This window comes from Symphalangus syndactylus, chromosome 17 (genome assembly GCF_028878055.3).
Source record: "Symphalangus syndactylus isolate Jambi chromosome 17, NHGRI_mSymSyn1-v2.1_pri, whole genome shotgun sequence".
Classification (NCBI taxonomy): Eukaryota; Metazoa; Chordata; class Mammalia; order Primates; family Hylobatidae; genus Symphalangus; species Symphalangus syndactylus.
Window position 1 is genome coordinate 84,718,685 of NC_072439.2, and position 15,397 is coordinate 84,734,081.

At 38.0% G+C, this 15,397-nt stretch overlaps 1 protein-coding gene and 1 pseudogene across 2 annotated transcripts in view; both read right to left on the reverse strand.

The window, feature by feature from the left end:
* Positions 1–15,397, reverse strand: part of DCUN1D1 (defective in cullin neddylation 1 domain containing 1) — a 42,453-nt gene that overhangs the window by 6,456 nt on the left and 20,600 nt on the right. For both annotated transcript variants that reach the window (XM_063621840.1, XM_063621839.1), the window contains exons 3-4: positions 13,877–14,045; positions 11,229–11,359 (exon numbers count right to left, since the gene is read on the reverse strand). In XM_063621840.1, coding sequence (XP_063477910.1) covers positions 11,229–11,359; positions 13,877–14,045 — 300 coding nt within the window. The remainder of the gene's footprint in view (positions 1–11,228; positions 11,360–13,876; positions 14,046–15,397) is intronic.
* LOC134733125 (uncharacterized protein C9orf85 homolog) lies at positions 1,560–11,222 on the reverse strand (annotated as a pseudogene).

Here is a 15,397-nt window from a genome sequence, read left to right on the forward strand (position 1 = left end):
AGCTACTCGGGAGGCTGAGGCTAGAGAATCGCTTGAAACCGGAAGGGAGAGGTTGCACTGAGCCAAGATCATGCCACTCCACTCCAGTCTGGGCAAGATAAGCAAAACTCCATCTCAAAAAAAAAAAAAAAAAAAAAAAAAAAAAAAAAAAAGGAACAAAGAGTAGTCCAGGCACAGTGACTCTCGCCTGTAATCCTAGCACTTTGGGAGGCCAAGGCGGGCAGATCACTTGAGGTCCGGAGTTTGAAACCACCCTGGCCAACATGGTGAAACCCTGTCTCTACTAAAAATACAAAAAAAATAGCTGGGTGTGGTAGCGGGCATCTGTAATCCCAACTACTTGGGAGGCTGAGACAGGAGAATTTCTTGAACCTGGGAGGTGGAGGTTGCAGTGAGCCAAGATCACACCACTGCACTCCAGCCTGGGTGACAGAATAAGACTCCATCTCAAAAACAAACAAACAAAAAAGAGCAAACTTGATGCATTCACTGTCAAAAATGGATGACTTGTAAGAAATCAATTATAGGCTGCATGCAGCAGCTCATGCCTGTAATCCCATCATTCTGGGAAGCTGAGGCAGGAAGACTGCTTGAGATGAGGAGTTCAAGACCAGCCTGGGCAACATAGCAAGACCCCATCTCTAGAAAAAATTTAAAAATTAGCCGCTCGTGGTGGTGCATGCCTGTATTCCCAGCTACTCCAGGAGGCTGAAGCGGGAGAATCCTTTGAGCCCAGGAGATCAAGGCTGCAGTAAGCTAGGATCATGCCACTGCACTCCAGCCTGGGTGGCAGGTGAGATCTCTTAAAAACAAACAACACAACAACATAAAAAACAATACCTACCCCCCCACCCCCATATACACACACAGTAGCTGGAAACCTGCAAGATTGACCCTTAACTTTCTTCAATGATGGAGACTACATATTCCTCAACTAGCAGACTGAAATACACAGTAGGCATTCAGAAACTGCTAAGTCGACAAACTTCTATGGTTTCATATACATACTTACCTTCAAATCTATCATCCTCATCTTCCTTCAAACTCAATAGAAGAAACTCTCCTTTCTTCTATCCAAGGATAAGCCCCTTGTACCTCTATTCTAAATCCAATACCGTCCTGTCTCTTCAAGGAATCTTGTCTGTTGATTTGCTTTCCCCTCTTCTCTACATCTCCAACTTTACCTTGTTCTCTGGCATTTCGAACTCCATCAAGAAACATGCTCAAGTTATCACTTATCTTTTTTTTTTTTTGAGATGGGAGTCTCGCTATGTCGCCAGGCTGGAGTGCTGTGGCGCAATCTCAGTTCACTGCAACCTCCGACTCCCTGGTTCAAGCGATTCTCCTGCCTCAGCCTCCTAAGTAGCTGGGATTACAGGCATGCATCACCATGCCCGGCTAATTTTTCTATTTTTAGTAGAGACGGAGTTTCACTATGTTGGCCAGGATGGTCTCGATCTCCTGACCTTGTGATCCGCCCGCCTCGGCCTACCAATGTGCTAGGATTACAGGCATGAGCCACTGCGCCCGGCCAAGTTATCACTTATCTTTTAAAAATCTTTCTTGGATCTTTTTTTTTTTTTTGGCCAATCAAAATAGGTTTATTTATTTTTATTATTGTTATTATTATTTGATACAGGGTCTTGCTCTGTAGCTCTCTTCAATCTCTTAATCACCTTTACTGGCTATACCCTTTTTCTCCTTCCCTTCACAGGTAATCTTGAAATAGCACTCAGAATCTTCTACTTTTATACATAATTTGTTTGAAAATCAAATTCTGATGCCTATGTTTTAAGAGATCTAAAAAATACATAATACCGGCTGGGCGCTGGTATTTTTTTTTGGAGACCCTGTCTCTAAAAACAAAACAAAACAAAACACACACACACACAAGAAAGAAGGTTTAGGTTGTAAAAGAAGGGAATTTCTTTTTTTTTTTTTTTTTGAGACAGAGTGTCACTCGTTGCCCAGGCTGGAGTGCAGTGGTGTGATCTCTGCTCACCACAACCTCCGCCTCTTAGGTTCATGTGATTCTCCTGCCTCAGCCTCCCAAGTAGTTGGGACTACAGGCATGCGCCACGACGCCCAGCTAATTTTTTATTTTTAGTAAAGACAGGATTTCTCCATGTTGGTCAGGCTGGTCTCAAACTTCTGACCTCAGGTGATCTGCCCACCTCAGCCTCTCAAAGTGCTGGGATTACAGGTGTGAGCCACCACACCCGGTCAAAAGAAGGGAATTTCTTATAGTCTACATTCATTGCCCTATTTCTCCATTTCCCACACATTCTAATCCTGTTAACCAATGCCTACCTGTCATCCACCCCAATGAAATTAAACTCTGAAGGGTCATCAGACCCTCTGGTTACTAAATGAATACTCTGTGTCCTCTCTGCCATATCTTAGACAACTGAGCATACCTCCTGATAGAACTGTCACTTCCTTCAGCTTCAATCATAAGCACTCTACTGATTTTCCCCCATTCAATCTAGGCTTCTCACTTTCTTTTCCTGGGGCTCCTCTTCCTCCACTCATCCATTAAATGTTGGTGTTTTGTAATAATGTGTGTCAACAATAACCACTTTTCTAATCTCCCTCAGATTTTCAAACATATATCATTTTTCATGTTATACATTCAACCATCCCTAACAGCTCCTAAATCTGAAACCTATCTCTATATTCCAGACTCAGATATCTAACTGCCTGAAGACATCTTCCAACTTGGTATCCATGAACAACTTCAACTCAGCAGGGCTCAAACTGAACTCTATCCTACCTCTATAGACTTGCTCTTCCTTCTCTCTCTCAATGTCACCACCCACTACAGTATTTCTCAATGAAACACTTCTTATTAGCACCACCCCAATCCCCACCACCCTGCATCCCCTTCCCATGGCCAGTCATGGCCTTAAGTCATTATGAAAAAAACCCCACAGGTTCCCCAGATGTCTCCTGGAAGTATGGATAATCTCTGAGAAAGGCTCCTTCCTTCCTCATCATACACAACCAACCAAAGTACCTTTTAAATCTATCTCTTCTCCATCCCCACTGGGAAGACCTATGTTAGGATATTCCTCATTTCTAATTAAATCACTGGGATAGCTCCATAACCAATCTCTCTTCTAGTTCAGCTTTCACTCCTTTCAAAGGACCACAGTGATTTGAGATCGACCTTTCAGGCATAAATCTGGTGTCACTTCCATGTTAAAATTCTTCAATCATTTCCAACTACCTTTAGATAAAATTTGCACTTCTAGTCAAATGAACTCACTTGCAGTGCCTCAAAGCTGGAATGTTCTTTCACCTCTGAGCAAGTGAACATGCTAACCCCTCAACCTGAAATGGCTTTTTTCCTTTGGTCTTGAAAACGTACATTCATTCTTCAAGGCTCAAAAACTATACCCTTTTTGAAGGTACTGCAAACTACCCCAGACAGACTAAAGATGCTCTTGACTCCATGCTCTCAGTGTAAGCAGTCAAGTGTTTTTGAATAAAAAAGGAAGACTTTAACTCAAAAAGATTAGTAAGTTATAACTAAGAGCTGAAATACATAAGATTAAACAAGGATAAAATGTTAATTCCTAAGGTATAGGAAAAGAAGCCCTTAGAAAGAACTGTATAAGTGATGAAGAGAGCAGCTTAGCTAGAGAGAGGTGATTTAACATAGTAGTGTGGAGTATGAGTTTTAGTCTCTTAAACCCCTACTCTACCACCAGTTAAGTGACCTTGGGCAACTGGGCTGACTTCTCCTTTATTCAGTTTAAAATGAAGATAACAATAGTACCTACCTATCCTTACCTGGTTGTTCTAAGGACTAAATGAGTTAATACATAACAAAGCATTCATAACAGTACCTGGTAAATAACATATCAGTTCTTACTATTATCATTATTTTAAATCATTTAGAATTATTACATTCTGAAGCAGTATTGGAAAAGACAACAAAGTCAGTGATAAGGTAACAAGATGCAACAGCAGTTAAAATAAATGGAAGGAAAATATAGAGAAAAAGAAATAGTAACCAAGTCCTAATAACAAGCTATTGCATAAAATTGAGATCTTTGCCGAATAAATCCTTAAGTCCTTATGGTAAAATGTAAAATGCAAACAGAGATACTCCCCATGTTATTCTTTCAAAGAGAATCAACAAGAATAATGTGGGATTTCACAGCAGATGATCAGCTGAATGCAGGATGAACATGGAAATGAACTGAGACTAGACCCAATCATAGTCCCTAAAAGAAACAAAATGTTGCCAGCTCACTGGGGAGGATGGAATGGTGATTAAAAACCCTATTCACAATACCTTTTTTTAATCAATCTCAACAAAATTTATAACAATGAAAAAAGAGATATAAAATAACATATATAGTATAAGTCTGTTCATACAAAGTTCAAAACCAGTGCTTGCAGATTTTCAAATGGTTCAGCAAATAAAATACGTGTGTACATCCATCTACTGAGATATAAAGAAAACGTGGTAAAATGTTAACAACTGGGAATCCAGGTGAAGAATATGCAAAAGTTCACAGAACTATTTTGCTACCTTTTTTGATAGATATTTTCAATTGATATTTTTCAAAACAAAAAGAGGAAAGTTAAAAAACCAGACAAAGCTAATTTATACTGCTTAGGAACGCAAACATGGGGAGTAAAGAATTAAGACTATAATTATCAAAATTCAGAATAATTTCCAACTCTGGGAAGAAAGATGAGCTTTTGCTGAGCGAGAGCCTCACTGGGATCTTCTGATGCCGGCAGTTTCTTCACCTGGCTGTATAAATGCATGAACTTTTCTTTGTATTTATTAAATTATCTATATAAATTCTATGCATTTTTTGTGTGCACATTTCATGAGAAAAAAGGTAAAAACAATGTGATGAGGTATATAAAAATACAAATAAAAATCGCTATACACTTGTTAAACATTAGTATTTGAGAATGCTGCTTCTGCTTTGTAACATGCAAACATAAGTATGAGGCTTTTGCTATGAGTCATTTACTTGAGATCATTTACCAAAAGGCACTTACTGAGGACCAATTTTTGAGGCTAGCAATATAATAATGTCATTTTATTTTTACATGAGGTGGTTCTTTTCTTATACAACCATCAATTCCGAATCTGGTTTAGTTTGGTATTAGGTAATACATCATACACAATTTATATTGTTCATGTCTAAAATTTGTCTATTTTTCTATAGCTTTTTCTGATTTCCTCATTAGGATTTCACAGTATCTTTTGTGAAAGAGTCAGAAGTTGGTCAGAATTTCACATTCTTTTTTTTTTTTTTTTTTTTTTTTGAGACAGAGTCTCACTTTTGCTGTCCAGAATGGAGTGCAATGGTGCGATCTCGGCTCACTGCAACCTCTGCCTCCAGGGTTCAAGTGATTCTCCCGCCTCAGCCTTCCTAGTAGCTGGGACTACAGGCATGTGCCACCATACCCGGCTAATTTAAACTGACTTTTAATATAGCGATATTAATTCACTTGAGGGTCTCCTCCTGTGTTTTCTAAACCAATATCAAAATCTAAATCATCATCACTTTCTTCACTTCTTCTGCAGCTTCTTCTACGATTGGAACTTATTTTCAGTATTTTGTTTTTCCTGGATCTTTATTGAACAGAATAGCAATGTCTTCTCCTTTCCACATTTTGCGCAAACTTCAAGTTCATGGGCACATGGTCTACACGTTATGAGGTAAGAATCCTCCACTGCCTTTTGTAAACACTTAACCCATTTTTTAGGTTTGATAATGGTTTGTATTTGCTATATTTTACACGTCACTCAAGAACTTCTTTACAGTGCTGACATACTCCATCAGGAGGGTTTTTTTTTTTTTTTGAGACAGAGTCTCACTCTGTCACCCAGGCTGGAGCGCAGTGGTGCGATCTCGGCTCACTGCAACCTCCACGTCCCAGGTTCAAGTGATTCTCCTGCCTCAGCCTCCCAAGTAGCTGGGATTACAGGCACCCACCACCACACCTGGCTAATGTATGTATTTTTAGTAGAGACAGGGTTTCACCATGTTGGTCAGGCTGGTCTCCAACTCCTGACCTCAGGAGATCCACCCGCCTTGGCCTCCCAAAGCGCTGGGATTACAGGCGTGAGCTACTGCGCCCGGCCGCATCATGGTTTTGCATTACTTTTCTTGGTCTGAACATGCTTATCAAACTTTTTTTTTTTTTTTTTGAGGCAGAGTCTTGCTCTGTCGCCCAGGCTGGAGTGCAGTGGCACGATCTCAGCACACTGCAACCTCTGACTCCCGGGTTTAAGCCATTCTCCTGCCTCAGTCCCCCGGGGTAGCTGGGATTACAAGCAGGCACCACCATGCCTGGCTAATTTTTTATTTTTAGTAGAGATAGGGTTTCACCATGTCGGTAAGGCTGGTCTCGAACTCCTGACCACAAGTGATCCACCCGCCTCGGCCTCCAAAGTGCTAGAATTGTAGGCGTGAGCCACCGTGCCCAGTTGAACTTGTCATTTTTGAAGCTAAATACATTCTGGTGCTTCTGAGGCCTGGAATGAGGCACGTTGCCTTTCTGGGAGCTCATCACCGAAACCCCAATCACCCCTCACTGGGAGCAGGCAAAAGCCACAATGTCTTAATTTACTTAGAAATATCTACAGCTAATACAACATAACAACAACAACAAAACACAGAATGTGGAGTCATAAGGCCTGAGATCTAGTCTCAGTGCCAGTCCAACCACTCTCCAGTTAGGTGACCTTATTAACAAGTCAGTCTCTCTGGCTATGAGTTTCCTCATCTATATGATGGAGAAGATAATATGCTTTTACTTAGCTCAAAGGGGTTGTTATGAGAACCAAATGGGATTATATAGATGATCATCTTCTTTAAAACACTATAAAATTGTTCCTAAATATTAAACTAAATATTTAACGAATAATGTTCAAATCATTTAAATCAATTGTAGAGGTATAAGATTCCAGCTGAACCACAACCTACAAGAAAGTGACTCATAGACTTTAGTCTAATAAAAGTTCAGTATGGCCCTAAAAATGATATGGCTGCTAAAGAACATATATAATCTTTGATCAAATTAACATAATGAATAGTCTCACAAAAATTAACAGACCCACAGTGTTATATATTACTTAGCCTCCTTTTGAAATATGATGTTCAACTTTATGGGCTCTATTTTGAAAGAAATTAGAAATGTGTTTGGGGGGATAGTAGTGGGAATAACAAATGTCTCCTGTAAGAAGAATAGTTAAAATAACCGGAATGCTGGCCTGGAAAAAAACAACAGGTAACTGAGAGTGGATCTTTAATTTTAGCCTTTGTCTGTGCTGCACTGAAATCCTTTTCAAATTTTAAGATTCAGGCAATTATCAGAAAATGGCAGACTGGGTGTGGTGGCTCATGCCTGTAATCCCAAGACTTTGGGAGGCCAAGTCGGGGTGATCACTTGAGGCCAGGAGGTTGAGGCCAGCCTGGGCAACACGGTAAGTCTTTATCTCTACAAAAAATATAAAAATTAGCCAGGCGTGGTGGCACACACCTGTAGTCCTGGCTACTCTGGAGGCAGTGGCAGGAGGATCACTTAAGCCTAGGAGTTTGAGACTGCAGTGAGCTATGATCATGGCACTACAGTCCAACCAAGGCAAGAGAGCCAGATCCTGTATCTAAAACAAATTAAAAAAAAATGTTTAAGTCAGATTACTAAAGAAGATGGCAATAGAGGAAGCACCCTATCCTGGTATCACAAGAAGTAAGGTTATAAAAAGTGAAAAAATAACCGGCCTGGGCAATACAGCAAGTCTCCAGCTCCACAAGAAATTAAAAAATCAGCCCGGCATGGTGGTGCTTGCCTATATAGTTCCAGCTACTCGGGAGGCGGAGGCAGGAGGATCACTTGAGCCCAGGAAGTCAAGCCTGCAGTGAGCCATGACTGCACCACTGCATTCCAGCCTGGGCAACAGAGCAAGACCCTGCATCAAAAAATAAAATATAAAATAAAACAGTAAAACAGAAACATGGAAAACACCAGTTCTCATTTTAATTAGCACAGCTATTTATAAACAAACCACAGTGTTGTCACTCACTCTCTGCCAATTTGTTTTGGGCCTTACCTCTTCTCCTATGATCTTCTAATTCCTCTCTGCCAAATCTTGTAATTTAAGAGCACTGTGAACCCTTAGAAAGGCTGTTAAAAAAACTGTTTCCTTTTTAATTAAACTCTGCAAATAAGCAAGTCATTACATTTCCTGATACCTAACACCAAAGCAAAACAAACCAGAAAAAAACTATGATTTGTCTCTTACTACATTTTTCTTTCTTTTTTTTTAATTAATAGACTTTTTTAGTTTTAGGTTTATGAAAAGTTGAGCAGAAAGTAGAGATTTCCATATTCCCTCTTCCCCAGTCAGTTCCTACTATTTTTAACATCTTGCTTTAGTGTGGTATATTTTTTATAACTGATGAATCAATATGAATATTATTATTGACTAAAGTCCATATTCTACCTTAGAGTTCATTCTTTGTATTGTACACTGTATGGTTATGGGGGGGTCTTAAATAATATTTTCATTGTAGTTAAACATATAACATAAAGTTTATCATCTGAACCTTTTTGAAGGGTGCAGTTCAGTGTGAAGTACATTCACATTGCTGTGCCATCGATCTTCAGAACGCTCATCTTATGAAACAAAAACTCTACATCCTTTAAATATTACATTTTTTTCTTAAGCACAATACTTATTAGATAACAGAACATACATAATTCTTCAATATAATGCTTTCACATAATCTGTTTCTCAATTTTTTCCTGTAATCTAAAATTCCAATTTACCATATTAATATATCCAATAGTTATAAAAATTTAATTTTGCTCAATTTTTACAGGTAATAAAAACTAAGATTCAGTCTCAAAACTATATATTCACCCAAACCACCATTTATTTTGTGCTCCAGTAAATGGTTGCGATATAACTAAGAAATAGGTTATGTCCCTTTAAATCAACATTTGACATTCACATTATATTTAATCTTATCAAAATATTGTACTACACTTCTAAATATGACGAAATAATTATTTTACACATACATGTAAATTCAAAGATTTTAACAGATTATTATTTGTGGAAAGGAAAGAGAAAAATAGAAAAAATACCCCAGTTAACTGGTGGCCCCAGACAGAGAAACTAATTGTAGGTATCTCGGCTTATTTTGCCTGCAAAATGAGGATTTTTCCTTTAAGAATAAAATCCTATCTATATTGAGCAATCAAGTTGGCAAGGAGGCTTTATTATTGAGAATTTCGCTTTACAAATATGTTATGAATCTTTCATCAATTCAGTCATGTTTAGTAACTCGTGGGGCCATACCACATTACAAAGGTTATACGTTTATCCCTTCCTCTCTACCTCTCCATCACTTTCTCAATCTAATCCCTGTTCATATGATCTGTTTCTCAATACTTTTTCCCCCCTAATTTAAAAAATAAAGAGGAATTAGTGTAAAAGGCCCCTTATTAGCCTCTCCAACTACTATATCTTCAAAAACCAAAAAAAAAAAAAACCTCACTTACCTTCACTGGGCAAGTTACTTAACCTTCCTTTGCCTAAATTTCCTCATCTTCAAATTAAGGATAATAAACTGCTAGTACTTTATTACTATGTATTTGGCACGGCACATAGCAGGTGGTAAAGTACTGAATGAAAGGATGAATAACTCAAAAAATTGGTAAACATTAAATGAGGCAGTGCTATGGTTTGGATATGCTTAGTTTGTTCCCACCAAAACTTGTATTGAAATTTTATCCCCAGTATGGTGGTGCTGGAAGGTGAGGCCTGGTGGGCAGCGTTTAACTCATGGGGGTGGATCCCTCACGAAATGGCTTGGTGCTATTCTCCTTTTGCAACAGTGAGTTCTTGCCAGAGGGAACGGATTAGTTCCTGGAGTGTGTTATTATAAAGCGAGGCTTCTCCTCCTGTTTGGTCTCTCTCTTCACAGGAGTCCACTTCCCCTTTGACCTTGTCTGCCACATGATGATGCGGCATAAAAGCCCTCTGCAGAAGCCAGGGCCATGCCCCACTCCTAGCCTGCAGAATCATGAGCTAAACAAACCTCTTTGTAAGTTACCCAGTCTCAGGTATTCTGTTATAGCAACATGAAATGGACTTACATACAAGACAAGTAGTATATGTAAAGTACAGTACTTAGCACAGTGCCAGGCATATTAAAAGCTCACATTAAATGGAAGTTATCATCATCAAAATCTTCATTGGGTCCCCATTTCCCACAAATTCCAATTTAAACCTTTCTGTCTCCAAAAAAAAAACAAAAACAAAATCCTTTTTGATTTCAAAAGAAGCCTGTGGTTATTTAGCTTTCTTGTGTCTCACCAATTTAATCTCCATACAAGCATTCTCATTAAAATCAAACCAACAACTTCTCTCTTGCACAAAGCCAAGCTTATTGCTGAAATTTTAGACCTTCATTCATAACTATCTTCTCACTGCAACATCTTTTATCTTCCCTTGTCCAGCCAAATACCAAATCCTTTAGTTCATATCCCACCTTATCCAGGAAGCATTTCCCAACCACTCCTGCTTTTACTCATTTCTCCCTCTAAAACCCTTACATACTTTTATTATTTTGTAATTATCTACTAGCACTATCTAATCTTTTTAGGTAATTTGCAAATTACACTGTATCTTTTACTCTCATATCCCTTAGCTATCCCAAAAGCAAATGTAAAATACAAATGGATTGATCTAAACTTTTACAGTGGTTATTTCTGGATAATAAGATTATGAATGATAAGCATTTCATTTTTCATCCTTATAGTTTTCAAATAAATCATAACAAAAAAGAATAAATTTATCTGGCATTCTATGACTCAGAAATCTTATAGTGCTATTTCTATAGATCCTAAGATCTTAAAATATCTTCAGGGTCATGAATGAAAAAATGAGTGAATGAATGAATGAATAAATGTCTGTGGAATTTTAACAATTATCTTCTATACTGACTGTAGTTTTCATAAAACAAAAATCAGTGGTTCACATATAGTACACCTGGGGTAAACTTATTCAACGTGCATGGTACTTTCTGATTAAAAGTTTCCTGTTTCTAATTACTTTTCAATAATTGGTATTTTCATGACTTTATGCTCAAAACACATAACTTTCTATTACAAAAACGACACTGTCAATGTATTTGAATATATCTGAAACACCAAATATAATTTTTAAAAATTCTTACCTAATCCTTTTTGTCCTGGATTCTTTGCAAAATTAAAAGTAAACTGGTAAAAATCCTTAAATCGTCCTGGTTCTTTCAATTCTTGTTCCATCTTGGGTATCTGGGCCTTTAGTTTTTCTATGCTGTCACATCTGCATTGTAAAATTAAGTTTATAAAAGAGCAACTGTTTCACTATAAATTAATAACTTATTTATTCTCATGAGGGCTTACATTTATTTCCTAGAACTACTTTTTTAAAAATCAAATAGTTGGAATTCAATCTTTTTATATTACATAAGTATAAACACGCATGGGGGTTAGCTGCGGGAAGAAGAGGTCTAGAGTGATTAAATGTTCTAAATAATTACTTTTAAAAGAAACGGCTATTCGTCTTAATTACATAATTCACTAGACTATCAACACTTTCACTAGTAGAAGTCAGCTTCAGTGGATAAATAAGAATGTATAATAATCAGCTTAACAATCATTTTAAACTGTATTAGACACTACTGACACAGTAATTAATCGCATCTACTGTCTAAATTAAAAGTATGGTCTCTTGCTTATGAGGAAACATTCCTTTTGAAAACTTGCTTCTTGTTATATACAAAGTATAGTAGTAAACAGGTGAACCTCCTACCACCTCCAACTGAATTATCTCAAATTAATATTAAGCTTTTTTTGTATGTGCAAAACATTCAACTTTCAAAGAGTTTGAAAAGCTCTAAGTACCAAGCCTTACTTTCCTCATATAGCCTTATGGTAGAAATACCCTATTTCTTATAGATTCCACAAACAAATCAATTCATTTTTTTCCTTCTAATCATTCTTTGCTTTCATTTTCCTTCTACATTCTTTGTAATACCTTCCAGATCATTAGTTTGTAAATTAAAATTATGATTTGAAAGTTCATTACATATTACATGAATTCAGTTTCAAATTTTTAAAAACATTGCTTCCTTAAGTTCTGATGAAACCTGTCCTAGCACAGAAAATCCCAGCAAGTTCAGGATGCGCCTGGCTTTGGCTGAAGTACACAGTGTCCAGGCCAGTTAATTTACTGCCTCTCAGCTTTAAACCTATCCTTCTTTGCCCTACTTTGTGATATTGGACTACAAACTGTGAGACTTCATTTTCCTTGCCAGCTGGCTCCGTGTTAGGCTCTACCAAGAGCCAACGAAAGGCTGGAAGAGGAAGAAGGAACTTTTCTTATCCCAGTTTGTTTTCTCCAGAGGGCAAGGGTTTTAGTGTGTGGGAAGGTCCCAGCAGTATCCACCAGTGGCAGCAATCTCACAGCCTGCAGCAAGTGGCCCCCAGGCAGTTTTTTCACCAGCATCACAGGTGGCCACACCCTCTCCCCCCAACCCCCAGGTCTGAATCTCAGCCTTGTGGGGATCTCCTAAGCTTCTAAATTTCTTCCTTGTCTGTTCCCTTCCCTTACTTCCCAGAGGTGGTAGCAGCTTGCTGCAACTGCTACCTGTTACGCCTTGGAGTTTCCTTTTATCCCTTTGACAGAGTAAAGCAAGTCTTTAAATTTTCCCTGTTAAAATTACAGGTGTGGTTTCTGTTTTGTTGTTGTTGTTTTTGAGACGGAGTATCGCTCTTGCTGCCCAGGCTGGAGTGTAATGGCGTGATCTCGGCTCACCACAACCTCTGCCTCTCGGATTCAAGCGATTCTCCTGCCTCAGCCTCCCAAGTAGCTGGGATTACAGGCATGCGCCACGATGCCCAACTGATTTTGTATTTTTTGTAGAGACGGGGTTTCTCTATGTTGGTCAGGCTGGTCTCAAACTCCCAAACTAAGGTGATCCACCCACCTCGGCCTCCCAAAGTGCTGGGACTACAGGCATGAGCCACCGCACCTGGCCCCTGGTGTGGTTTTTGTATCTTGACTGGACCCTGACTGACTGCAATGTCACTCAGACTCAAATCATGACTCTAATACTACCTAATTCTATAATTTCTCTGTACCTCAATTTCTTCACCTCTAAAATGGGGATAGAAAACTATTCTCAAAAAGTTGCTGTGAAGAGGTAGGTGAAGTACTTAGCACAGTTAACTGAAATAAAATAATGTTCAATAAATGTTAGTTATTATTATTCAATAGTGGCCCACTAAAAACAGAAGGGGCAGCTTGTTACCTACCAACAGACTGATTACCTCTGTCTGCAACCTCATTAAATATGGACAACTAGAGGTCATAGGTAAAACCTCTACCCATGACTTTTCAATCAATTTATCCAAAGACATTCAGCTAATCAGCTGTCAAAGTGTTAAGTGAAACAAGTAGTTAACTTCTAAGGCATCTTCCATTTTTAAATTCTAGGATTTTATAAATGCAGGGTTCACAGTCTCACATTAGGAAATAACTTTAAAACTTGGTAATTTCACTTTTCCATGGCAAATATTAATGCATAATTTTAATACTAATGACCCTGCCTTAGAAGTAAATGATAAGAATATATCCAAATAAAATAGGCTGTACTAACTATACAAATAACTTGACAAACCCAGAAAACTGTATAACATGGAAACTAGCAAGTTAACCCATTTCTATTTATACCAATGTTTGTGGGCCAGCAAATCTCTAAATTTACACTAAAAAGTTCATGACATAATTCAGTTCCACAGTAACATATCTAATGTCCTATTATAATTATATACTCACCCTAATTCTGTCATGCCATCCATAAACTCCTGTTTGGAGAACTCGCACTGTGTTGCTGCTCTGAACTTCCATGCAATAATCAACACACTAATGCTGGCTGGATCGAGTGCCAGGTCATCACAGAACTGCTGTATGCCATCTATTCCAATTTTATTCTCATCTTGAGGGTCTTTAAAAATAACAATGCAATATTAAAGTAGTGTCATATTATGCTACATTACTAAAACTGAAAAAGGTATGCCATTTTTTAAATGACCACAATATATGGAAGGCATGAAACAATATTACTCTAACATACACTTTCCCATTATTTAAAGCCATTCTCCTCACTAACAGCATTCTTAAAGTGTACAAAAGAGATATATGCAGATGAGACATGATTTTTTAAAGTCTCATTTATTCATGTGAAATATGTCCCATACTTATACACATTCAGAAAATCAGACATTCGTATATAGGGACATGGGATTCTAATTCAATACATCCATATTTTGCTTAGGTAGTCATTCTGAACAGAAATTCTTTTTTTCTTAGAACAAAGTTCATTTTACCACAACAATTACTTCTTAAGAGTATCAGGAAAACTGTAAACTAAACTATGCAATTCAACCCTAATCTCAACAATGTAAACATCTGTGGTTTAAAGAAAAAAATCAATACTTATCAGAGAGGCAAAAATTTTAAATAACAAAAACAAAGAGAAAGAGGCACTTATAGACTGCTATCAAATATGATTTGCTAACACCTTTTTTTTTTTTTTTTTTTTTTGAGAGTCTCACTCTGTCACCCAGGCTGGAGTGCAGTGGCATGATCTTAGCTCACTGTAACCTCTGCCTCCCAGGTTCAAGGGATTCTTCTGCCTCAGCCTCCCGAGTAGCGGCACACGCCACCATGCCCAGCTAATTTTTCTATTTTTAGTAGAGACGGGGTTTTACCATATTGGACAGGCTGGTCTCGAACTCCTGACCTTGTGATCCACCCACCTCGGCCTCCCAAAGTGCTGGGATTACAGGCGTGAGCCACCGCGCCTGGCCTTGCTAACACCTTTCTAAAAGTAATCTGGCAATATTTCCAGCAATAAAAAACATGCACATCATTTGACTTTGGAGCACAAGTTATGCATAAAATAAATATCCCATTTTCAGAAAAACTTTGAAAGAAACTCTGTAAATATATTTCTGCATAAACATAAAAGATATGGAAGGATCCACACCACTGGTTACTCAGGAGAATAAGAAAGACAAACTATTAACCTTTTCTTATTCACCTATTATGCAGCTGAACTTTTTTAAAAGTATGCATTACTTTATAATTCTTTAAAGATTCAGTATGCACGTTTCCTTAGACTGGTTCAGCTGAGTTTTATACATATGAGGGGAGAAAAAACAGTTCCCCATCCCCATTCTCAACTTGGACAAATGGGGGAGGAAAATAAAGAGGCCAAGAAGAAATTTTAGTGAAAAGAAAATAATTTCTCCTCAGACCTCTTGAAATAACTCTAAGATCTACAGACCTCTATTG